The 26,810-nt window shown below is 39.6% G+C and overlaps 1 protein-coding gene across 6 annotated transcripts in view; it reads left to right on the top strand.

Moving 5' to 3' along the window:
• The window catches only part of scn8ab (sodium channel, voltage gated, type VIII, alpha subunit b), a 50,365-nt gene extending 25,234 nt beyond the window's left edge, over positions 1 to 25,131 (top strand). For 2 of the 6 annotated variants that reach the window (XM_006807541.3, XM_006807542.3), the window contains exons 12-28: positions 1,684 to 2,007; positions 3,321 to 3,453; positions 3,758 to 3,996; positions 4,826 to 4,999; positions 5,214 to 5,570; positions 7,107 to 7,280; positions 7,411 to 7,707; positions 8,907 to 9,024; positions 9,170 to 9,324; positions 9,895 to 10,068; positions 15,230 to 15,352; positions 17,167 to 17,451; positions 17,531 to 17,584; positions 17,677 to 17,814; positions 18,052 to 18,156; positions 18,259 to 18,529; positions 19,584 to 25,131. In XM_006807541.3, coding sequence (XP_006807604.1) covers positions 1,684 to 2,007; positions 3,321 to 3,453; positions 3,758 to 3,996; positions 4,826 to 4,999; positions 5,214 to 5,570; positions 7,107 to 7,280; positions 7,411 to 7,707; positions 8,907 to 9,024; positions 9,170 to 9,324; positions 9,895 to 10,068; positions 15,230 to 15,352; positions 17,167 to 17,451; positions 17,531 to 17,584; positions 17,677 to 17,814; positions 18,052 to 18,156; positions 18,259 to 18,529; positions 19,584 to 20,749 — 4,287 coding nt within the window. In that variant the 3' untranslated portion in view covers positions 20,750 to 25,131. Of the gene's footprint in view, positions 1 to 1,683; positions 2,041 to 3,320; positions 3,454 to 3,757; positions 3,997 to 4,825; positions 5,000 to 5,213; positions 5,571 to 7,106; positions 7,281 to 7,407; positions 7,708 to 8,906; positions 9,025 to 9,169; positions 9,325 to 9,894; positions 10,069 to 15,229; positions 15,353 to 17,166; positions 17,452 to 17,530; positions 17,585 to 17,676; positions 17,815 to 18,051; positions 18,157 to 18,258; positions 18,530 to 19,583 lie in introns of all 6 variants that reach the window. The other 4 variants (XM_035915204.2, XM_035915207.2, XM_087840712.1 and 1 more) reach the window with 2 other exon arrangements.
• Positions 25,132 to 26,810: the final 1,679 nt, after the last annotated feature.

Here is a 26,810-nt window from a genome sequence, read left to right as displayed (position 1 = left end):
AGAGCCCCCACATGTTAAGTTTATTGACTACAATTACTTGCACTTACACCTAGTAAAATCTATCTGTCATTCAAAACAGCCATTCCTATAATATTGTATAACTTTAAGCCTTAAAATTAAAATGGGTGAGTTGTATAAAAAATATTTTATTTTTGCTATAAAGTTGGACATTTTAACATGTGGGTATAGGGGGATTGAGTTACTTTTGTAGCCAGTCTCTTGTGGCCATTTAAGGAATTGCAGTGGCCGGGATTTGTATGGGGATCCAAGAAGCGTATGTGTGCTCATCCAAAGCTTGGGTGGATGTGATGATTCAGCTTCTTCCTGCACTTGGTGGTTTAAGCAGTGACCTCGTTGTGGTATCAGCTGTATCAGCCTCTCTTGAGCCACAGCCCTCTTGGGACTCTTCCTGCCACTTCAGTTGTCATACAGGCAGTATTCCTACTCTTCTTTCACTCATTGCAGGACCTTTTGAGACTTTGGTTTCTTACTACTTTGTCTACATTTGTTGGCCAGTCCTCTATACTTTATTTGTGCTTGTACGTATTTGTATTACTTTATCTTTCCCTGCATTGCAGTTGCAAACAGGATAGAACAAAATAATAATCAAAATAACCCAAAAGCTTGCAGTGAGCTTTTCTTTCGTTAAACACTGTTACGTAGTTTTTTCTCAATGAACAGCACAATGTGTAATGCTGAAGATTTTCAACATTAATACTTCACTTATTAAGATCTAATGTGTCATTTAAGTGTGACTTTTAAGATACAGTTAATCGTTTTTTTAAATTTATTTTTTTAGTAGGAAAAAAATGGACCGAGATGAACATCACTGTTTTGCCTATTTGCCACATATGTGGCGTGGTGCAGAAAAATGTAATATGTGTCTACACCCTCAGCCTCAAGATATGAAGGATCATTTTTATGTTTATCATCTGAGAAGTGATCCCCTTTACCAAAGAGGCGGAAATGTGATGCAGGGTTTACTTTACAATAGAAGGCGTCTTGAGGCTACTGTTGTTGTGATTTGGTGCAATATAAATAAAATTGAACTGAATAGAAAAAAATGGGACCAGCATCTAGATAAAATGTTATCGTCTTATTCTTATTGTCAGCAGATTAAACATATAACCCTCCAAGTTCCATACAGCTGACGAGATGGCTAAATAACAAGAGCAGCTAGTTTTGAGCTAACATTATGCCTGCTAATGTTAGACTCAAGGGTCCTAAAAATCACACTTTCTCATTGATAAACAATTTAATTACATTCTCACGTTTTACTAGTTTATTCAATAAGTGTCTGAATCTAACAAGGAATCCACTTCAAGGAAAGTTACAATAACACTGGCTAACAGAGGCTAACAACAGCTAACAGCGGCAAAAACAGCAGAGCTTAACGACTTACACTGTGTCGCAGTCATCAATCTCCTGCTACCGAGTGGTGAGATTTTACACACTGTAATGTTATTTTTTTGGAGCAATGCAGTTCTTCTTGAAAAGCAATATAACATGTTTTAAATATATTATGGTTATATTTTGTGCCTACTGCCTATTTCTCATTTCTTTTTAGTTCCCTTCCTCTGATTTATTCTTGTTTTATATACCCCACCTGTACACATCAACTAACTCCTGCTGTTTAAATAACTCCTTAATTCTCCCTGTCCTCATTTATCTCTCCTCTTTCAGTCACTACTCAGCATCCCAGGCTCACCCTTCATGTCGCGCCACAACAGCCGCAGTAGCATCTTCAGCTTCAAAGGCCGTTCCAAGGACATGGGCTCAGAGAATGAATTTGCAGACGACGAGCACAGTACAGTAGAGGAGAGCGAAGACCGTAGAGGATCCCTGTTTATACCTTACCGTCGCAACAGCTACAGTGGCAACAGCCAGGGCTCATCACGCATCCATCCGCTGGCACCCCACCCTGGAGGGAAGAGGAACAGCACAGTGGACTGCAATGGCGTGGTGTCTCTCATCGGCCCTGGGCCCGGCAGACGGCTTCTGCCTGAGGTGAAAATAGATAAGGCAGCCACTGATGACAGTGTAAGGACGTCCATGGGACACCTAATACAGTTTAGGCATGATGGTGGTGGCCCGGGTTTCTGCAGCTTCTCCTTCACAACCTCTTCCCCTGCCTCTTGTTCCTCTTTTCCCTAAACCCAGTATCTCCCTTTTTTCCACTCCCTGATTACACAAAATCTGTTTTCTTTTTTCACCATACACTGACTCTTAGACTTCCAGCCTGATCTAATGCCTTTTCACTTCTTTTTTTAGCAGCACTAGAAGTCACTAACCAGTTGAAAGAGCATCCGCAAACTCACTCCCTTGCCAGAATCATCACCATTACTTCACTAACAGTAATGCGTAATGAGATCAGCCCTTTCGAGTTGCCCTAACAGTTCAATCACTGAGAAAAAAATCATTATTATATGAAATTCTTTTCATTCTTTACTTCTACTTCCTCATTCTTGAGGGCTTCGTACATCTGGACACATACTATTTTCTATCACTGTTCTTATCTGGAGTTATTTTTTCTTCTTCTTCCTTTCAGCCTTACTCTCCCTCTGCTGCCTTCTCTTTCCTCCTTGCCCTCATTTATCCTCTGCTTCTGAGAAATGGATGATGCAACGACAAATATGAAACCTTTTTTTTCCTATAATAAATGTCTCTTGTCATTCTAGCTAGCATGGTTGAACCCTCTTTTATTGTCAACCAATCTACCTGCTTTTTACCTTCTCTAAAGTTTAGCATGATGTGTCACCAAATGATGTCTTGATGTCTTCCACTCTCTTGTTGACATGCATGCCACTGCATGCATTTTACTGTTGCTTAGGGATTGTATTTTTGTCATGCACAGTAAATGATGGCGAAATTAGAATGTGCTACCTTAAATTCTCAAAAGTAAAAATACCTCAAATCAGATTAAATCATAATGGAAAAAAGAGGAATTTGAAATTGAGCCCTCTTTCAAAATAAGTTTTAAATAAACCCTGGTTCTTTACCTGGTTGTGCTAATTTAAGGCACCTATTTGAGAATTTACAGTAAGAACTTGAAATGTATTTGATTATATTTTCTGGAAAATGTAGAATATCAGTACATTATTTGATACTAAAGCGACAGTTCTTTTGCCTTGTGAGCAGACCTCAGATCTCTTTCATGATTTAGATGGATCAAGTTGCATCTTGTGGCAACTGCTGTTGTAATTTGGCGCTATATAAATAAAATTGAATTGAATTGAATTTAGATAGCTGTGGAGCACGAGGTTGAATGTCTGTTTATATTCATGTAATGACCGTGACATCATGTCTTTCTCTGAGTACAGACTACAGACGTTGAGATTAAGAAGAAGCACTCTGGCTCTCTCATGGTGTCTGTGGATCAGCTCAACTCCTCCTTCAAAGGGAAGGAACGTGCCAATAGTCAAATGAGTGTAGTCACCAACACTCTGATAGAGGGTACAGAGAGTTTATATGTTTCTCTTTTTCTTTCTAATTCTGTGCCGTTAATTGTCAGATTAGCTCTTAGTGCTAAAATACGTTGAGGACATGAAAATGCACAAGTAAAAACAACATCAGTTTTGCTCAGTATCAACTAAGTGACAGCTGTTGTTGCAACTTGTTAGTATATACCCATAAGTTGCATGTATTTATCACATAAGTGAGGTGTTCAGGAGTCTAGATGTTACAGCACATAATGTCACTTAAATAACTAAATGTTAAACATTTCACGTCCCCCCTTTTCTTCCGTCTCTTTGTGCAGAATTGGAGGAGTCTCAAAGAAAGTGTCCTCCCTGCTGGTACAAGTTTTCTAACATCTTTCTCATCTGGGAATGCTGTCCCATGTGGCTAAAACTCAAGCACATAGTCTACTTGATTGTCATGGACCCCTTTGTTGACCTGGCCATCACCATCTGTATTGTTCTCAACACCCTTTTCATGGCCATGGAGCACTACCCAATGACTCCACATTTTGAAGAGGTCCTGTCTGTTGGAAACCTGGTAAGAAGCTGCAGTCAGTCTTTATTTAGTCTTTTTTCTTACTGTTTCCATTCGTTTTTGTTGTTGTTTTATGACTGCATGCTCAGTATGTCTCTCAGGAGGTACAGAAATGTTGTAGGTGTATTGTGTGCCTCAATTACCTCAAGCCAACTCATCAAAGCTTCATTTGATATGTGCACTTAAGAATATATACACATACCATATACAGGAATCTGATGGGGTCTCATTAAAGATTTAGTACCATTTTAATGTAGCCAACTAGGCTTGCCTGCCAAACTTTTATTACGTCCACTCACTCTTCATCCGTTGCATCTTGCTTCCTTCAAGTCTGCTGAACCCTTAACTTGCTCTCAGCTGCTTGCATACAGACATAAGCCTGTTCAACACTGATTTGACCAAGTACATATTAACAAGATCTGTCGCAGACATTCTGGTTTGTCTGTACTCTGTCTGTGCTACCAGATATCACTGTTGCACAGCTGTCTGAGGGCAGAAATACTGGCGCAGTGTCAGATATTAAGACAGGAAATGAGGTCATAGGCATTGGCATGCAGTCCAGGAACTGAACTCAGAGGAATCTGCGCAGTATGATGGATGGTGCAGTGTGAATCACTGGGTGTTCTCTGCAGCACTAACTGGACACATGGTTAGCAGAAGGACAATACAAAGCAATGAGTAATATAGTTAACTACGAATTCTGCTGAAACATATCCTTGTTAATTTTTTAACAAGAAATACTTCAAATGCAATCTAAGCATGCCTCTTTATCCTGTTTCCCGAGGAAACATATTAACATATTCTTCATGTTTTTCTCTGTGTGGGTCTTTAGGTTTTCACTGGCATCTTTGCTGGGGAGATGTTTGCCAAGCTAATTGCCATGGATCCCTACTATTACTTCCAGGAAGGCTGGAACTGCTTCGATGGCTTCATTGTGACTCTGAGTTTAGTCGAGCTGGGACTGGCTGATGTGGAAGGCCTGTCAGTGCTCAGGTCTTTCCGATTGGTACGTGGAAAATAAGAGACATTTGATTTGACCTTTTGTGGCCTTAATGTACAAGCTAGTATCAGGTAAATATTTGTGCAGCTCTCTTTCTTACTGATCATCAGATCAAGGCTGACGTTAAGCCTGGCTTCTGTAGATATTACATCAGGTTGTGTTTTCTAGATATGAAAAACTATAATTAACCCTGTTCGTTTGTTTTGTGCTTCTCTTGTAGTTGAGAGTGTTTAAATTGGCCAAATCATGGCCAACACTCAACATGCTGATCAAGATCATTGGCAACTCAGTGGGAGCTCTGGGTAATCTAACCCTGGTGTTGGCCATCATTGTCTTCATCTTTGCCGTGGTGGGAATGCAGCTATTTGGCAAAAGCTACAAGGACTGTGTGTGTAAGATTGCAGAAAGCTGCGAGCTGCCACGCTGGCACATGCACGACTTCTTCCACTCCTTCCTAATTGTGTTCAGAGTGTTGTGTGGGGAATGGATTGAGACCATGTGGGACTGTATGGAGGTGGCAGGACAGACAATGTGTCTAACGGTCTTCATGATGGTCATGGTGATTGGTAACCTAGTGGTAAGCAAAGACAGACATTACATAGTGTACAGGCTCCTGAATTATAGTAATCCATTGAAGTTTAATAGATACATTGCTGTGAAAAAGTATTTGCAGTTTTCATGATTTCTGTTTTTTGCATATTTGTCACACTTACAATTTTCAGATTATCTAATAATATTAGACAAAGATAGTAAAATTGGTGTTTTTATGATGATTTCATTTATTAAAGAAAATAATATCCAAACCTACCTGCCCCTTGTCTAAAAAAGTAATTACCCTCCTTGTCAAAACACAGTTTTTGGAAAGCTGAGTTACAGCCAACCCAGACCAGTTAAATCAAGAAATCACTTAAATAGAAGTTGTCTGACAAAGTGAAGTAGGCTAAAAGATCTCAGAAAGCAACACATCATGCCGCAGTCTAAAGAAATAGCTGAGAAACAAAGTCACTGACATCTATCAGTCAGGAAAGTGTTACAAAGCCATTTCTAAGGCTTTGGGAACTCCAGTTGACCACAGCGAGAGACATTATCCATAAACAGAGACAACTTGGAACAGTGGTGAACTTTCCCAGGAGTCATCCAGGACATCACAGAAGAACCCAGAACAATATCTAAAGAACTGCAGACCTCAGCTGTCTCAGTTAAGGTCAGAGTTCATGATCAACAATAAGAAACACACTGGGCAAAAATTGCATTGACACAGTTCCAAGGAGAAAACCACTGCTGACCAAAATGAACCTCAAATTCTCGTCTCAAATTTGCCTAAAAACATCTTGATGATCCCAAAGACTTTTGGGAAAATATTCTGCGGCCGATGAGACAAAACCTGAACGTTTTGGAAGGTTCAAGTGCTGTTCCATCTGATGTAAAACTGACACAATATTTCATAAAAAGAACATCATACCAACAGTCAAACATGGTGGCGGTAGTGTGATGGTTTGGGGCTGTTTTGCTGCTTCATGGTGATTTTCCATAATTGATGGAACCATGAATTCTGTTTTCTTCGAGAAAATCCTGACGGAGAATGTCTGCCTATCAGCTTGTGCCATCAAGTACAAGTACACTTTAGAAGCAAGACAATTATCCAAAGCACACCAGAAAGTCCACCTCATTTTGGAGTGCCTAGTCAAAGTCAGGAGTTAAATCTCATTGTGATGCCTTAGCACGATCTTAAACAGGCTGGTTTAACAGGATTTTCAGAAACCCTCCAGTGTGGCTGAATTTAAAGAAAAGATGTGAAATGTGAAAGCCTCATTGTCAGTCACAAATGCTCCATTGCAGTTCTTACCACCAACTACGGTACAATCAGTTGTTAGCCTTAGGTGGCAAAAGCTTTTTCACATCAACTTTTTCCTTAAAAAAATCAGTTATTATTTAAAAAATGCATTTTGTGTTTACTCTGGGGGGTTTTTTTAAATTAAAATTTCTATGATGATCTGAAACACGTGTGAAAAATATGCAAAAAAAAGAGAAATCCAAAGGTGGCAAATGTTTTTTTTCCAGCGTGTATATTGTGAGTGCTAAAATGAGAGCTTCTGTCTATTTTACCTTTGAGGTCCTGAACCTGTTTCTGGCCCTGCTGCTGAGCTCATTCAGTGCAGACAACCTTGCTGCCACCGATGATGATGGTGAGCCCAACAACCTCCAGCTCGCGGTTGCTCGCATTAAGCTGGGGATTGCCTGGTTCAAGGCAAACATGCGGGTTTTTGTAGCCACAATGCTAAAGAAGGTACCACATAATTGAACATTTATACACCTCCTTGTTTAAATAACATGGTTTTGTGTCAGACTCCTATTTGATGGCTGTTTGTTTTCTAATAGCGATTTTTCATTGGTTGTTTTATCACTATGACAAGCAGCCTGTCGAAGAAGATGAACAGAAGCCTTTGGATGAAATGTATGAGAAGAAGCTCAACTGCATTGCAAATCACACAGTGGATATCAATCGAGGACTGGAGTATGCTAAAAATGGCAATGGGACCACCAGCGGAATTGGGAGCAGTGTGGGAAAGTACATGATTGATGACGACTACATGTCCTTCATCCACAACCCAAACCTCACTGTCTGCGTTCCAATCGCTGTTGGCGAGTCTGACTTTGAAAACCTTAATACTGAAGATTTCAGCAGTGAATCCGATGTGGAAAACAGCAAAGATGTGAGTATCATCTGCCCTTGCTTTGCAAGTAGTTTTAGTAAATTATTGTTTTGATGTCAGAGGTGATGAGGTTGCTAAATATAACATGGTAGGAAGCAATGCAATAGTGCAGTAAACAGAATAAAGTTGAGTATATCGTGCAATATGCGGTAAGTGGAACTCATCTGAGTTGCCACACTGGAGAGACTTAGTTTAACTGACATTTAAGAACATCCATTTAGACAGGAGCGCTGTAACACTGAGCCTGAGTGCTGACCCTGCAGACAGCCAAGAACAGCAGGCAGACAACAGACTGCCCTGGTGAGATGACAGAGAAGCAGAGTCACAGTCTACTGTACAGTATAAATGGAGGAGAAGGATAGCCAGACCCAAAGTGTGTGGAGAAGTCTGATGGGTGGGTCACCTTGACCTAGTTTGTTGTAGGACGAAAGGAGATAATGCAGCTGAATCACTACTGTACCTGCATCAGTTTATATTCTACTGAGCTTCCTCAACCACAAAAATCTACCCAGCGCTGCAGCCGGCCAGAGGGCACGCTGCAGGGCGAAAGCCAGTCAGAAAAGCATGATGGCTATTTTGTAAAAAGAATTGGTGGAAACAGGGGAAGAAAGGGTGAATGTTGATAAGAATGTGCATTCACTCTTCAGTGAACTGAACTGTCCTGAGTGTTTGTGAGTGTTTTTGTCGAGTTAACAGTAAACGACTAATATCAAACGTGTATCTAAAGTATTAAATGAATTGTGCGATTAAAACACACATTACCTTACATCCTCTTTTCCCTCACAACACAGATAAATCCCCCGATTCTTTCAAATGTGTGCCAGTGCAATCCCTCCATTGTGTTTTGTGAGGTTTTGTTTTTTTTTCTACTTAGGTTCTGTTTTGAGTGTTTGCTGTTTGCTGGTGTTTTCAATGCATTTGACCTCTCAGGGCCACCGTATAATGACTATTATTAACAGTTCAAAGAATTACTGATTATCTCTAGTGACTAACATGACTTTTAATAACTGCGCTACATGGCTGTAACGTGTATACCTCCATTTATAAATCATGTCATGCATATAAACCCAAAGAGCGCATTAATGTAATGGCTTCACTGGCACTGTGCCTTATACATATTGTACACTTTCAGCATCTCACTGCTGAACCTATAACATTCAGAGAGAAACTAAGCGGTTGAACTGATCTCTTTGTCCTAGCTGGATGACACCAGCTCGTCTGAGGGCAGCACAATAGACATCAAGCCTGATGTGGAGGAGGTGGCAGTGGTGGAGGTTGTGGAGGAGTATCTTGACCCAGAAGCCTGCTGGACAGATGGTAAGTGGTGATTAATTTTTGACTTTTTGGTTAGTAATAACAACAAGCCCACACAATATGTTATCGGTGTACTGTGTTAATGACAGGTTATTCACAGTTCAATCCATGATGTATATCAACAGTCGTGTTTTCATTTGGCATGCAGAGTGTGTGGCCAAATATAAGTGCTGTGATGTTCCCATTACTCACGGGTGGGGGAAATACTGGTGGTTCCTGAGGAAGACCTGCTACCTGATAGTGGAACACAACTGGTTTGAAACCCTGATCATCTTCATGATCCTGCTCAGCAGTGGGGCCCTGGTAAGAACACACACACACAGTTTTGCACACTCTCACAAACAATCTAATTGCCCTACTACAATGTCTAATTAACAGTATGATAAAATGCACATCAAAGCAAGAATACAAGCAACAAATTAGAAAAACATAAACAAATTCAGTTAATGATTGCATTTAGTTCTGAGGATGTGAGCAAGCATCATCTTCTGCTTTTCTTCTGCAACTGCTCTTGATATTATTGCTGATAATGGACAGCAAAGTGCTGTAATGCACCAAGCTTTCAACCAGGAGTTTCTAGCTTAGGCTTGCAGCTTTATCCAGGTGGGAGGTAAGGAGAAACACTTATATGTGGAATAATGGAAACGGGGAATGAAGGGAACCATCACCCTAGTCTGATATGGTTATGTTTATCAGTTATTTTTCTGCATGGCGTAAACAACTTATTGTCAACAACAAATGAACACAGCATGTCATCCAGCAAATTCTAAACCAGGTGATTTAGAAGAGTGAAAAGACCTTCATACTGATAATAACACTGGTTGTTTCATGCCATGCATATTGTCTGTGTGATGTTTCTGTTCTGCTCTTCAGGCCTTTGAGGACGTGTACATAGAACAGAGGAAGACAGTCCGTACCATCCTGGAGTATGCGGATCGTGTTTTCACCTACATCTTCATCCTGGAGATGTTGCTGAAATGGGTGGCTTATGGCTTTGTCAAGTACTTTACAAATGCCTGGTGCTGGTTGGACTTCTTCATTGTTGATGTAAGTACATTTCTATGTGGCTTGGTTACATACTGGCCACATGATGATAGTTTAAGATCGCAACATCCACAGATTTGAGAGTTTAAAGTCAGTGAGTCATTTGTCACACAGAAAAGATGCTCTATTGGGGAAACACGTATGTTTGTTTTTTGTTTCTACCAAATGGGCGAATGTCTCAAAAAACATGGTTTTATTCCTTCAGCTAAAAACTAGAGAGATAACAGTTCCTGCACTGCTGAGTCACAGACCTCTTTATCTAGTCAGCAGTGTCTACAAACACCAGGGACCACAGAAACGCATCTGCACATTGCTCCATGCTTCTGTCATGAAGCCTGGAGATTTTGCTTAGTTTCAGTAGCACAATGGCCTCTCTGTCCTGAATGTTCAATCTGGCCTGCTGAGGCATTCAGTGTTTCCCTCTCTTGACAGCTACTGTAATTCATATGTGGTTTATCCTTTTCTCTCATTCGTGTGTGATCTGTTTCTCACGTGAATTCTTTCCTGCATCTATATTTAAAAAATGATGATGATCATAGCTAGTGAAATTTCTGGTGCTTCTCAGGAAGTGACACTTTTTATAGCACTTTTCTTCGTTATTTTACGGTTTTGAGGAAAAGAATAATTTGGAAATTTGAGAATTAAAGTGATTGATCACCGAATGTGATGGCATACATTCAATGATATTTTTATTGACAGTTTATTTAATTAGTTGATCATTTCAGTCCCTGACACTGACCTTTCCAAATCCAAATGATTTTTTTCCTCAAAATTTGTAATTTAATTCAATTTTATATATTTAGCAATAAATTTATATTTTTTGTCTTGTTGTAATATTGATTTCTATATATATATGTATATATGTGTGGGGGTTTTTTTTATTATGTCCTATGTTGTGCTAAGGCATTCATTTATTTTATTTGTCCTTTGACCACCAATTTATCTTCACCCTTAATTGTGAAGTGCCAGTCTGTCTATGTTAACATCGACATACACATATAAACAAGCATTTAGTTATGTTTAATAGGAATGTAGTATTGTATGTTGTATTCCTGATGGGGGTCAGAAATTGTAAGTATGTTTACCCTGCACACATACCATATGTGTGCATTTTTTTTATGATTATTTGTGTATATCATGTATTTTCAGTTACTGATTGTCTTTTACAATATGTAACGTCACAATAGTTTGTTGAGAACAAAGAACATAGGAATAGTCAGGTTGATTCACAAGCATCTGCTTTTGTTTTTAACAAACATCCTCAGTTATCAAGATATAAATTATGATTGGAATCTGGCCATTAACTTTCAGTGATCATGTTCAAAAGATCAGGTGGTCAAAGAATCATTTGAATATAGCAGTAGAAGATTTTAAGGTTTGGAGAAACTGACCAAATGACACTGCTGCCCGCAAGAAGGACAAAAGAAGGACAAAGAATAAGTGTGTGAGTCTTCACACGGCCACTTCAATAGTTATTCTTAATTAGCATTATGTTCAATCCCCTTTTGTCTTCAGATCTCCTTTAATTCTTTGTGGCACAGATGCAACAAGGTGCTAGAAACATTCCTCTGAGACTTTGGTTCATGCCGAGTCGACATGACTGCATCACACAGTTGCTGCAGGTTTACTGGCTGCACATCCATGATAGGAATCTCCAGGTGTGAAGATGCTCTATTGGACTTAATCTGCTAACTGTGAAGGTCATTTGATTTCAGTGACCTCATTGTTAAGATACCAGAAACCAGTGGTATGTTCTCCTACTGGAAGGAGCCATCAGCAGATGGTCACTGTGGTCATAAAGAGATAAACATGGTCAGCAAGACCCCAGAGGAAAATGTCTCCCACACATTATACCAGCAACACCGTGAACCATTGATGAGACAGGATGAACCAATGTTGTTTATGCCAAAATCTGACCCTACCATCCAAATGTTGCAGCAGAAATCAAGACTCATCAGAACACACAGCATTTTTCTTCTGTTGTCCAATTTTGGTGAGCCTGTGCAAATTGTAGCCTCAGGTTCTTGTTCTTAGTTAAAAGGAGTGCAGAAGACCACACCCAGTGCTGCTGAAGCACATCTGCTTCAGAGGTAGATGTGTTGTGCATTCAGAGATGCTCTTCTGCGTACCTTTGTTGTAAGGAGTGTTTATTTGAGTTAATATGCTTTCCTGTCAGCTTAAAGCAGACTGGCCATTCTCCTCTGACCTCTGTCATCAACAAGGCATTTTTAGCCAGAGAACTGCCGCTCAGTGGATATTTTTTTTCTTTTTCAGACCATCCTCTGTCAACCCTGGAGATGGTCATGTGGGAAAATTCCAGTAGCTCAGCAGTTTTTGAAACACACAGACCAACTGTTCTGGCATCAACAATCACACTGCGTTCAAAGTCATTTAAATCAGTTTGAAATTGAAAGTTCATCTTGGCCATGTTTACATGTGCTGAGCTGCTGTCGTGTGGTTGGCTGATTAGTTAATGAGCAGTTGAACAAGTGAACCAAATGAAGTGGTCAGTGAGTGCATACACAACATTTGTGAGACTTATAATACAATGTTATGCAGAAGATGTTAATATCACTACAGGACTGAGATATATATTCACTTCCATAGAAAGCCCTTTAAATGTAAATCAAAACAATATGCAGTTACTTGGCTGTATATAACAACAATCAATATAAAACAACCAAATGTTAAAACTGAGAAATGATATTGTCGCTTTAACTGATATGTCAGCAAATCATTTAAAAAGGGTTTAGATATTTATATTACAAATGTGTAGCATCTTTCTTTTATTTGTCTCTGTAGGTGCTTAGAAACTTTACAGTTAGAGCCTCCTTTGTTAAATTTTGGCATTTATAGTGCTTCAAATAGTCTCAGCTGTTTTCAGATCTGGACTTTTAAGCAGTTTTGCATTGTCTGGTTAAGTAAGGTCTTCTCTATGAAAGATATAAATAAGGACAATTTTTGTCAAACATTTCCCATTAATGAGAAAGTGATTTTTATGCGCATTAACTTTGTAATGAAGCTTGCAAAATCAAGTTAAAACTCAGGGTTATCTTTCAATTCTCAACTCAGTGTAAAAACTTCAGCAAAGGTTTGAGCTATAACTTTAGAAAGTGTCGTGCTAAAAGCAAAAGAAATCAGTTTAGACTTGAGAAAAAGAATTGCTTCTGCTCACAAAGCAGGAGATGTATATGGAAGTTTATCACAGCGTTCCTGAGTGTCAAGAACTGGAGCAAGAAATGTGATCAAGAAATTCAAATAGAGCAACACAGTACAGAACAAGCCTGGCAGAGGCAGGAAGCAAAAGATTTCAAAGAGTGTGGAAAGACAACTAGTGAGAGATGTGTCTGCAGAGCCCAGGACAACTGCAGAGGGTTAGGGTAACCCTACACCTGCAAACCAGACTGAAACAAGCTAAGGAGAAGATCAGAAAAAAGTAGAGATTTTTAGCCATAGATATGCTGCTTATATTTGGAGAAAGAAGGGGAAGGCATACAAGCCAAAATAACACCATCCCTACAGCGAAACATGGTGGTGGGAGCATTAAGCTGTGGGGATGCTTCAGTCCATCTGGAACTGGAAATCTCATCAAGGTGGAAGGAATGAAGAAGAAAGAAGGATATGTGAAGATTTTAAATGAAAACCTCAAGCAGTCAGTAGCAAAACTGGGTCTGGGTCGTTGCTTTGTCTTCCATCACAGTGACCCAAAATGCACTTTGCTCCTGGTGAAGAATTACTACCAGAAGACTAAAGTAAAGATTATTGACTAGTCTGCAAAAACACACATGCCAGGAAATAATGGGAAATAATTATGTTTCTTAGTGCAAAGTAAAATAATGTAAGCGCCCAAAATAAAACTAGGATACTTGGAAAAACTGTGTTAAAAACTCATTACTCTTTTTTACAGTACTTGGGGAAAATGGAATTTTCATGGGGGTAACTAAATGGCAGCATATGTTCCAAAGAAGCTTACATATAATATTATATGTAAGATAACATACATACATTATATGTATGTTATCATGCTGGAGATACACTATATATTTATTGTAATATTGTAGGGTCATTACTTTACCATATAAAGTATGTTAATATAAATAAAATGGAATAATGGCCGAAGTGTTTCTCAGTTTAAACATTTGACATGTTCAGGGTTTTTTTGTGTGTTTTTTTTGTTTTTTACAATTTTCATGTTGGCTAAGTAAAGATTTTCTAAATGTGTGAGTTGGATCCTCTCTTCCCAACAATTATAGTAAGGGGTCTGTCCTATGGGTCATGATGACAAAAGTGTTAAATATTCAAGTTACATGGTGGATTTTTATTTATTTATTTATTTATTTTGCGTAACCCTGAAATATGAAGACATCTCAATATAGTCTGATAACTTAATCCAGATTTTTTTTAATGCAGCCCTCTGTCCTAACACTGACCTGTCCTCTCTCTCACAGCAGGTTCCTATAACTGTGTCTCTCTTTAAGTTAAGAGAGACGTTGTGCAGCTATCGAGAGGGACTGAGGGGTCGGTGTTTGGGGGTCCAGGGTAAGGTTGATGTGCTGTGGTGGGACTCCTACTTTCACAGGCTTTTCCTCTCTTCTAACCCTGAAAGTTGTCATCAGCTTCTGCGTTTTCTCTCCCTTCTTTAAGTACAATGCCCTCTGATGTGGAAACTGTACTGTTTTGTATCGTGTACTGTGTGTATATTATTGTGTCACATTGATTTAGTGTTTGTGAACTCATTTCTCCTCTAATTTTTCCCTTTGTTTGACTCTCTTCTCTTCCTCTCACTGTGTCAACCACAAGTTTCTTTCCAGGTGTGCTCACTGTGCTGTTAAGCTGGTTATCACGCTAGACTGGCTTGCCAAACTAAACCAAACTCAAACATAAGCAAACACATTTTTTTTAAAAAGAAAAGGAAAAAAAGAAGTCCGGCTACACTTTATTGACCGTTGTTTATTGTAATAACTCCTGTTTAACCGTTATGCTATATAGATACATATACTTACACATATATAACCTATATATGTACTTATATATATCTGTATATAACCATTCAGCCATCCTTACACTTTAGAGTCCACCTTTCTCTCTATTTCCCCTCTAACTTTGTGGGTCCTCTCTTCCTTTGCCTCTGTCTTTCCCTCTTCTTCTGTCCCTATCTGTGTAGGTGTCTATAGTCACCCTTATAGCTAATGCGTTGGGCTACTCCGATCTAGGCCCGATTAAATCACTCAGGACACTGAGGGCCTTGAGACCCCTCAGGGCCCTGTCACGTTTTGAAGGGATGAGGGTAAGACCCAAGATACCAGGCAGCTGGTCCTTTTGCATGCCGAATAAATAAAAAGTATCAGCGCATGCTAGAGATGGCAGAATAGATTTTAAATATCTCTGAGGGGACTTTTCTTTTTTTAAAGATGACTCCTTGGATTAGTGAGAAGCTTTTTGCATGGACGCAGATCATCTCAGATGGTCATCATACATCTGATTTGATTAATCATGTTTCATTTCATATATAATAAATTTAGCATTATTTTAAAGCATTTAGCAGTGACTCCAAATATTAACAAAATTAAACTCTGTCCAATGCTTTATTTAAAAAAGTAGACTGCACTCCAATTTTTTGCTTGAGTGATTCAGCACGCTACAATAAAAGCTCTGTTTAGTACCAGCTGAAGGAACAACTAGAGGTTGGTTTGAACTGTCAGGCAAAACAAATTCAAGCTGAGCCATGCAATAGGGTTATGACACAGACCCAAAATGCAGTCTGTTAAGTGCTACAGAGCCCCCAGCTCAAATGAACTGATATCCAAATTAGTAGTCAATCTTTGTGCATACTTCATTTACAGGGTGCACACAGTTAAGTCTGTCCTTAAGTTTGTGCACAGTTTCTACATCTATAGTTGTGATGTAACTCCAGAGTTTTAACTAATAAACAAACAAAACAGAATCTGGTTTAATCTGGTTATTTCATGTGATGGATTGGGTCAGCCTCTGGTTGTTGCTGGGCAAAAAGAAAAAAAAAAAACAACAAAAATTTTTATCGTGCCTAGGCTCAGCATCTTCTGGCTTTTGCTCTGGCTCAAGTGTCCTGTTATCTGATATTATCACAGTTTGGCTTTGGCATTGTCACACTGGAAGATCAACAAACTTCTGGTTGCATATCCCCTCCCCTGACATCCTTGCTCATCACTCCTCAGTGAATTTCATCACCATGATTTTCACGATCACCGTTTTGCAGTTATATTAAGTTATCGCATAGCTGCATTGTCTCTATATTACAACATTAGACAGAACACTAGAGTGTAAAAAAAAAACGCAAATAGTTTTGACATTTGATGTTTGCCTAAAGTTTTGGTTTATTTGGCTTTCTGTTTTCATGGCTTGGTGTTTGGAAATGCACATTCCTGTGTTTTCCTCCTAATTCTAACAGCTGTATATCATTCAGGACAGTAAAGTTATCTTTTATATTAACAGTTCATGCAATCATTACTTAATTGATTGAATTAATTTGTTGCATTGAGCAGCCACAGCTAACACAAATGTTCTCTTGACATATTGGAACACAAATAGTATACAAGTGTGTATGAATGCAATATACTTTTGATGGGAATAACAATATGCTGGGGCACAATACAAAAAAATCTACAAAAGGATAACTTTATAATGATTTGTAACTAGTTGTAATGAGTTTTAGTTTAATATACCAAGCTGTCAGAAAACAGTACTACGTCATTTAAATGCTGACAGTCAAAAGTGATGATTTATAAAATCTGTAATATCCCCTTTATTACCAAAACCTATAACACAAACTATTTTAAGCATGGCTTTCTGTTCAAAGTTGAAATAATCAGAGTTCTACACTGTTTTGACTTGTTGTGCATTGTATTGTGCCCTGTTGTTATACTCGATTGTAGGTTATTGTGATTGGCATGAATTTTTACGAAGCAATCACATAACGCAACTTGAGTCTCTAAGGGAGGGAAAGAATGTGCATTTCTATGTAAGTGTGTGTTTCTGTGCAAAATGTTATAACATCTACAAGCAGGTGGTGTTTGATTGCTAACATACACTCTTGTCTGCTCCCCGCCCCCCTGTTCTTTTTAGGTTGTAGTGAATGCCTTGGTGGGGGCAATTCCCTCAATCATGAATGTGTTGCTGGTGTGTCTCATCTTCTGGCTCATCTTCAGCATCATGGGTGTCAATCTGTTTGCTGGAAAGTATTACTATTGTTTCAATGAGACAGCTGAGGAGTACTTTCTACCGCATGAGGTGAACAACAAAACAGAGTGCTTCGCACTCATCAATGACAACTATACTGAAGTCAGATGGAAGAATGTCAAGATCAATTTTGACAACGTAGGCGCGGGATACCTGGCACTCCTACAAGTGGTGAGAAACGTTTTTTTTTTGCTACTTCTCATTTGTACAATTTTTTTGTTTTCTCACACTGTGACTGCCACCATCGCAGGCAACATTCAAAGGCTGGATGGACATCATGTATGCGGCAATAGATTCTAGAAAGGTAAGCTTTTTCAGTTTACAGATAGTCTGACTTTCACATCAGCAGGACCTACAGTTTTTTTAATATGTTTTTTTGTTTATGGCAATTTGTAGGTGGAGGATCAGCCCGTTTATGAGGACAACTTGTACATGTACATCTACTTTGTCATATTCATCATCTTTGGCTCATTCTTTACCCTAAACCTCTTCATTGGTGTCATCATTGATAACTTCAATCAACAAAAGAAAAAGATAAGATTGCTTTTCTTCATTTATCTCTCAAATACACACATTTTGACTTTCTTACCAGAGTTAGACGAAACAGTCAATTACACTATAATCAAGAAGACAGATGTATGTCCCAAAATATCAGGTTAATCCTTTAGGATTAAAATCTACACCGCTGACTTTGACTTTTTTTTAAAGTAGATCCTGCACTGGAAAATGTGGTCCTGCAGATTGTAACCAAATTGTTTTTTGTCCCTTTACTTTGGAGGTCAGGATATCTTCATGACAGAAGAGCAGAAGAAGTATTACAATGCAATGAAGAAACTAGGGTCCAAGAAACCACAGAAACCAATCCCCAGGCCCCAGGTAAATATTCTCCTCCCTTCTCCTCCACGCAATTTACATTTCTAAAAACTATTAAGAAAATCACTCCAACATCTCTCTTCTGTCTTCTCGCTTTCTCCTCAGAACAAAATCCAGGGCATGGTGTTTGACTTTGTGACGCAGCAGGTGTTTGACATCTCCATCATGATACTCATCTGCCTCAACATGGTCACTATGATGGTGGAGACAGACAATCAGTCGGAGGACACAGAGAATGTGCTTTACTGGGTCAACTTTGTCTTCATTGTTGTCTTCACTGGCGAGTTTTTACTGAAGCTCTTCGCACTACGTCACTATTACTTCACCAATGGCTGGAACATTTTCGATGTGGTTGTGGTCATCCTTTCAATTGTGGGCAAGTATTTAAAAAGGCTGTTTATGCATGAGGGGAAAAGTCAAAGCAGCTTTACTGGAAATGGCTCAAATGAGCCAATTTCATTCACGTACTGCAGATGCACACAGCTCAAACATGAGCCAGACTTTAACCTAACCTGTGTGTGGCTTCTTGCAAACTCTGTTCAGGCAGCTCTCTTGCCTAAACCAAACTTTGTGTTTCTAGCAGTTGTAATATATATGAATTAAAATATATGTAGCGCTAATGTGTGCAACGTGTCAGAAGGTGAAATTTAAAATCTCCTGGTCTTGTCTGACTTTTCTGTCCAAAAGTTCATCTCCCCTAATTTCTTTATATTTTGCTTCCAAGCAGCCAGACTTTCTTGGAATTTTTAAAGTGGTGTTGAGCAATAGCACTTTCTTGCTAGTAGCCTGTCACAAAAATCCATAATTTGGTTCCATTTCTTTAATCGAATCTATGAAAAATGTCAACTATAACATAGTTTGACAGGGATAAAATTTTATTTTTGCACCAACAAAATAGCTAAAAGCTTGGCTTATCTCAGCATGGTGGGCAACTGTGCCGTTAAAAGACTTAAAGCCAATCTTATGAAAGGGAAACATTGAGAAAAGGCTGAGGTATGCCAAATTACTCAAGAACTGGACTGAAAATAAGCCTCAGGAAAGCTGCATAAGAGAGTTCAGGCTCAGTTAAAGAACACAGCTGGTGTAAAGAAATATTGCCCATTTTCCAAGTAAATATAAAGAAATATAAAGAAATTAGGGATTGCTGGACCTTTGCCCAGTATACATAAAATCAAATATAAAAAAACCCTTCAATTTCTTTCTTTCAAATGTCTTCAGTTCAAACGTTGCCATACAGTTTTTTCTGGCTTTTTGTTGTGATCCTCATGCTGTATAAAAACAGATGAATTACTAACTAAGACCAACAAATAATGAAGAATCAATGTTTTTTTTCCTGCTGTGTGGAATGGGGTAATAGTGTAAAGCATTCAGTCAGCTTTTGTCTCAGCCTTAACTAACATGTGTTTGTTTTTCCTTCCTTTGAATTTCAGGAATGTTTCTGGCTGACCTGATTGAGAAATACTTCGTCTCACCAACACTGTTCAGGGTGATCCGTCTGGCTCGTATCGGCAGGATCCTGCGTCTCATCAAGGGGGCCAAAGGAATCAGAACTCTTCTGTTTGCCCTTATGATGTCACTTCCTGCCTTGTTCAATATTGGCCTCCTTCTTTTCCTGGTTATGTTCATTTTCTCCATCTTTGGAATGTCTAACTTTGGCTATGTGAAATATGGGGCTGGAATTGATGACTTGTACAATTTTGAAACCTTTGGCAACAGTATGATCATCCTGTTTATGATCACCACGTCTGCGGGATGGGATGGCCTTCTGCTGCCTATTCTGAACTACCCTCCGGACTGTGACCCCTACTTGGAGAACCCTGGGACCCCTGTTACAGGAGACTGCGGCAACCCATCGGTGGGCATCTTCTTCTTTGTTATGTACATCATCATTTCTTTCCTGATTGTAGTCAACATGTATATTGCCATCATCCTGGAGAATTTCAGCGTGGCCACAGAGGAGAGTGCAGACCCACTCAGTGAGGATGACTTTGAGACCTTTTATGAAATTTGGGAGAAGTTTGACCCAGATGCCTGCCAGTTCATCACCTATGCCAAGCTTTCTGACTTTGCAGATGCACTCGAACACCCACTCCGCGTGCCCAAGCCTAATACCATTGAACTGATTGCAATGGACATGCCTATGGTGAGTGGAGACCGCATACACTGTCTGGACATCCTCTTTGCCTTCACCAAGCGTGTGCTGGGTGACAGCGGCGAGTTGGACATGTTGAGGCAACAAATGGAGGAGCGTTTTGTGGCTGCCAATCCTTCCAAGGTCTCTTATGAGCCTATCACCACCACTCTGAGACGCAAGCAGGAGGATGTGTCTGCCAGAATCATTCAAAGGGCCTACCGCTCCCATTTGGCCAGTCGGGGTTTTGTTTGTAAGCGCAAACCAGCCAATAACAAAGACGAGAATGGTGGTAACAATCAGGAACAAGAAAAGAAAGAGGGCACTCCCTCAACTGCCTCCCTGCCTTCTTATGACAGTGTAACCAAACCTGAGAAGGAGAAACAGGACGACAACAATGAGGGCAAAGGGGGAAGGAAAGAGAAAGGAAGAAACCAAAAAGACATCAGGGAATCCAAATGTTAGGCCACTGGATGTATATTCACAGTAATAACAAAAAGATGATATTAATGCGAGCGGAAACTCACCAACACAGTTGTACAGATTATTTCATTTGCAAGTCAGAAAAAAAAAGTCTTCAGTAATTTTGTTTACAGACTTCATTCTTATATTGATGCAGAGAGAAGCATCTTGGTCTGTTACAGCTTGAAGACTTGAACTTTAGTCAAACCAAACATAATCAGCATACTGTGCGACTCTGTATCTGGACTACTTAACAAAAAGTCAATCAAAACAGACTGCGTCCCATACCGCTCACTTATGACTGGTCTTACAGATAAGTCGAGCAAACTCTACACCAAGAGGTGAAATGGAAAAAACGACAACAAAAAAATCACGCGTCTGGATGCAAGGAATGGTTTTCTTATGGAAGACAGTACTGTGAAAGACAACAAGGATGCTGCTCGCTGCTGAAGAAACGCCTTCTTGCAGCAGCCACAGAGTGTTTCTGTGTCGTTTAATACAGAAATGTATAAAGGAACAAATGGCACACTCACTCTATGAGCAAACAGAAGGTGAGTGAAAGACACGAATAACAGTGTGAACTACTTTTTTGTTTTATTGAGCTAGAAATTGTTTTCGTTTTGTTTTTTGAGCAGCAAAAATGCAAACAGAAGAAAAAAAAGAACAATATCCAACAAGTTTGCCCATGTCAATCAACTCTTCTACTCATTTTATCTTTGTTATAATCCACATCGAAATCCTTTTTTTAACATGGGCTTTCACACCAAATTGAGTAAGTGTCTGTTTATTATGGAGTCAACTCGGGCCAAGGGCTTAACATTTACTCAGAAAGATTTCCAAACAAATAATAAGTGTGCTTGTTCAATGCATAGAAATGACTTGCATGATGGCATGTTTTGATCAGAAATCTTTGCATGAATTATCATAGTCCACAAGACACTAATACTCAGACCACGACGGTGGCTCGACTGTACGATCAAGACATGTTCGAAATTTGAAAGTTCAGAGTAATTTGTTCCACGAAGATAAGCGATGTGGGGAGGGGGGGGGAAGGGGGTTGATCAGCTTAAAATGGATCCAAATTTTAATCTCATTACTCAGCACATTTCAAATGACTGTGTTTAAACTTGTTGTCTCTATAGATGGAAGAATGATATATGTCGGGAAATGATAGCACCGTCAGTGCATCAGTGGGTGAAATAAAAAATAAATAAATAAGTAAATAGTTGCTGCTTTGGAGATTTTGAGTGTGTAAGATTTAGAGAGAGATATTTGTGTGTGTCATGGGACTGAAACGTTTGTTAATTTGGACAGAAATACAGTATTTTCAAGGGCACAGCACTTTGAAATGAAAAAAAAGGAAGCTTATATTTATAATTTGTATGCACCTATGTAATGCTCCATACCATCTGCCTTTATTTTTGTGTAATCGGGCATTGTGGGTATCCTGCTGTCAGTGGTTTGTGGGGATTTCACAGGTTTGGCAAACTCCTTTCTATTTCTAATGTTTCTCTGTGGGTGGTTAGACCTTTTCTGAAAGGGCTGACAAGAGTTTTGATCCTTGTTAGGTTAATTTATTTACACAAAATGTAAATGTATGTATCTTTTGTTGTTGTTGTTGTTGTTATTTTCTTTCAGGATATAATTTCCATGTCTTGCCTTTATTTTGTGCTTTTACTTTTAGAGAAACGATCTTGTGATGAGACATATTAGTAGTATCTTATTTTGTTGAGAAATGGGAAATAATGAATGGGTGATGAGAACATTGTGCGTGGAGAAGCCAAAGAGACCTGCCTTGTTATCCCTTGTTGCCCTTTGTCCATGGAGTGGGATCGGGTTAAGTATGCCCTGCCCAGTCTGTTTTCTCGCTGTCATTATTAGACAGAGACCCTAGAAATGTATGCAATGCTTGAAAAATTCATCCCTTTTTCTCAGGAGATATTATAAATGTACTATTATGAGCTCTGCAACAAAATGCAAGTGAATGTGATGGGAGTATTTATGAAATCATGTTTTACTCTTTTGTTTTATGCCATGTTGATGGACAATGATCTCGGCTGGCTGTTGCGTTGCTGACAGCCGCCCGGTCAGGGGCCACTTTAGTGCTTCCTGCTTACGATGCTTAGAACTATAAGGCTAGAAGCATCTCGATGAAACAGCGTCATTGTGCTCGCTTGTAATGGTGACGTTTTTATGAATAGTCATTATGGACTGCAGTCTGGTCTCAGTTAATTTCAGTAAATAAACTAATGTTCACCCTGATAGCAGCCAGATATAGGAAACACTGTGAGGAGATGTCATGAAAGTGAATTGGGACACGTTGGTTTGAGCAGCACTCTTAATTCCTTATGAAGCAGAAGGGGATTGTTCAGTGGATCGGCCCAGATTTCAGTATTCACCAACAACAAGTGCTCCGAGCATCTCATTTGCCATGTTTTTCTCCCTATTGCTCTACTGCATAACAAATACCAAATAATCAGGCAGACCACTGGATGCATCTTTACGGTGCTGTGAGCCTAGGCACCACACCAGAGCTTATGCACTTCCTGTCGTCCAGTGATGTCACTACCCGTTTATAAGCCGCTCCCAACCCCTCCTCATCCGTTTTCAAGTTCCATGGTCCAGTTGCTGCATGAAATCTCCAAAATCAGTGTGGGTGTTACCTTGAACCAAATAAAAAACGCTGAATGACAAACGTAAAAGCTACTGCCGTCCATTTTCTCCGAGACCTCCACGAATACGAGATTGACAGGAAGAAAGAGGGAAAATAAAAAATCGATACACATACATCCATTTGGGGAAAAAAAGAAATAAAATTCAGGCTTCGTTCTATAGGGCACAAACTGCAAAAGCTAAGACTGGACTTTTTAAGAGGCTATAAATAATGTATTATATTATTTTAACAGCATGTGTAGTTTTTTTGTAAATACAGGATTACTTAAAAAAAGAAAAACTACAGCTATTAATCTAACAGTAAATATTAATAACCGTAAATAGAATGGCTTCCAGCTGACACCCCTTGTCACACTTGTTAGGCTGTGACGCATTTGTTAGATGGAATAGGTTTTTTCTTTCTTTCGTTCTTTTTTGATTCACATTTCACAAAAAAGAGGGAAGTAAGCTAATCTATATTTAAAAAAAACTGATTGTAATAAAAACTGTATAAATTCATATGTGCATATACAGAGCTATATTACATATATATTATATATATATTCTACCATTATATATATATATAGTATATATACATTAGAACAGTGTCTGTAACTCAACTCTCCTGTCCACTCCTTGCATTGAGGTGAAACCAGAGCCCAGAGTGTAACTGATCATGCTTCTTTCTTTGTGTGGTATGTTCAGAGAAATAACCAAAACTCTGGCCTGCCCAGGACTTGTGCATACTGGGTACCAGCGTACAATGCATGGTGTTGTACTGGCTGCTTGCTGAGAAATGTGGAGCCTGCCTTGGTTAGAGGATTGCACTACCAGCATACCCTTTTGTATATGTGTGACGATGTCTTGCCCCTACTTTCCTATATTGTAGACACAAGGTTAAACGGATTCACACACACGCACACTAACACCCTCGCACATGCGCACACAAACACGCACACACACTCACAGCCTTTTTGCAGGCGACTGCTGGTTAACCCGTGTGCCCCGACTACGAGCCACAGCTCACTCTGTGTGACGATTTCTTTTGCTTGTTGCAGCTCTAACCCTCCATGTTTCCCGTTAACACACTGCTGTAGTTTTGGAGCTCACCTTTAATTTCGCTGTCACTTTCAATATGATATAATAATAATGATTTTAAGGGTTAGTTGTCTTAACTGTCTGTGTGTTTGTTTATGGTGCAATATCTCTTAACGGCACGTGCCTTTTTAGCTTTCTATTTAGTCTGTCGATAAATCAGCAATGAGAATCTCAACACCCATCGAAGTGAATCAAAACGGAGCACGATAGACGCAATGTACTGAGTTCGTAAATAACCTGAACTGAAAAACTCACCACCTAGATTAGACTGTCTGGACTAACATCTTGTAGAGTCATGTAGTAGAAGTGCTCTCTGTGTGTTCTGTTTACTGGCTCTCGAGCTAGCAAAAGAACAGCTTGCCTTTTGTTTTACACTACAGCTCATTTCCTAATGTTGGTTTACCAAATGGTATATGAGGCCATTCTTTTGTAGCATGACTGAGATACATTTCTTTTCTTTGAAACTACTTTAACTGAAAAAAACCCTTTTGACTGTCATTGTCTCTTGCCACTAATACAGTCAGAAAGATAACACGTGTCGCACAACCACATTGGAAGTTAAATGAGAATCAGTGAAAGAATGTCTTCATTTGAGCACGAATCTATTTCCAAACAATAAAGCAGCCTTCCAGTTATTCCTCTGGCTGGTGTCATTTTTGGTTCTACAATGCATGGTTCTCATACAAAGTCTGACGATGTATCGCTGCATCATAATCTGTGTTATCTATTTAAGAAAATTACTGACACTTTAAAGAAGGTAATTTTGTTTGTTGCTGATGATCACAAAAATCGCAAGAAAGGGAATGTGTGCAGGTTGCAGTATACAGGGAGGGACAGAGACTACATTAAAGAACTCTGTAGTTTGTGTAGTTGTGTGAACGAGAACACAGCCTTCCTGCAGGAGTACGCATATAACGTCGTTTCTGTTTGTGTTACCTGAATGCGACTCTTTGATCTGCCGTGTTTTGGGTGTGTCACGGTGAAACTGTAGTAAGATGGCAGGTGTGTGCTTGCATGTGCCCCCCCGCCCTCCTCCTCCGTGTGTGTAAGGTGGTGCACTGAGTGAGGCAGGCGGGTGGTGGGGCGGGGAGGAGAGAGACAGCACTGCAGTGCAGATAGATGAATGCAGTGGCCTGGGCTGAGTCAGCAGCATGTTCCCAACAGGCTCAGACTGTACAACTCGCTGCATAGCGCCTCCTTGCCCACAGCAAGCAAAGCAGAGGGATCTACTTCAAGAAGACGAGGAGCACATGACAACAGTGAACATATGCACACGCGAGTGAAAAGCAAGTCGGCCGCCGAGGATGTAAGCGTCACCTTCTGCCACACATGCTGCAACTGTCTGAATCGTGCATCTTGCAGACCACTGCTACTGCCATTTTAATAACAGAGTGTGCGAAGCTCATTTCCACACTGTTTCTCTAAATGTGTTGCTTCCCTCTGTAGATGTTGTAAAATAACCCAGGTGCATTATAATACTGTACAGTGCAGAGATTTTGTTTCATTTCTTCCCTTTAGGTTTCTGTCCTCCTTGCATCCTAATGTATAGAAGTGCATCGCTGCAGAGGTAGGACGTGGATTAAGTAGAACATTGGTCTGATCTGTCAGGTTGTGTGTTGTGGGAACAGATTTATGAGGGAGAGAGGGAGGCTGTGAGTGTCTGTAAGGGGTTGCACGGAAAGGGATTCAGCTGTAATCTGCAATATCTCCTTCACCAAATGTGGGCGAGGACTTCTTTTTCATATAAGAGATTTGTTTGTCAGCTCTGTCAACTTCCAGCTTTAATTGCCCTTCTTACCTGACTGAAAAAAGACTGATTGTAAAACTGATATTTAAAGCTCAATTTGGCCGTTTTTACTCCCACTCACTGATTTATTAATAGAGTGCAGCACCCTCTCTGCCTTCTGGGTTTTGTTTTCCATCCCTGCCCCTGTCTGCAAATATCACAGGCTTTGACTACTGTATTTATATCTGTAAAATCTCTAGATGGCTTTGGCATACTTCAAATGCCTTCTTACAGATATCTAACACCCTCTAGTGGGCTTTGTTGAAACACCACTTCCACAGATTTAGGGATGGGTAAAAGTTAATAATATAAGGCACTATAAGTTATTTTCTGGTGCTCTTATGGTGTATGGCGAGATGTTATCTCTCAGGCTGTTAATCCAGCAGTTCCCCATCAAGACGGGATCTTGCCGAACAAAATGAAAAGGAGCAAGTGGAGCCCTGGCAGTCATCTCCAATGGCTTCACAGACAAATTATTGGGGCAAAATTAATTAATTTTTTTTTTAATGTTTAATTTTGTAAAATTCA

This window comes from Neolamprologus brichardi, chromosome 5, assembly GCF_056152115.1.
Source record: "Neolamprologus brichardi isolate AB-2024 chromosome 5, ASM5615211v1, whole genome shotgun sequence".
Lineage (NCBI taxonomy): Eukaryota > Metazoa > Chordata > Actinopteri > Cichliformes > Cichlidae > Neolamprologus > Neolamprologus brichardi.
This window is presented reverse-complemented; position numbering and strand designations above follow the sequence as displayed.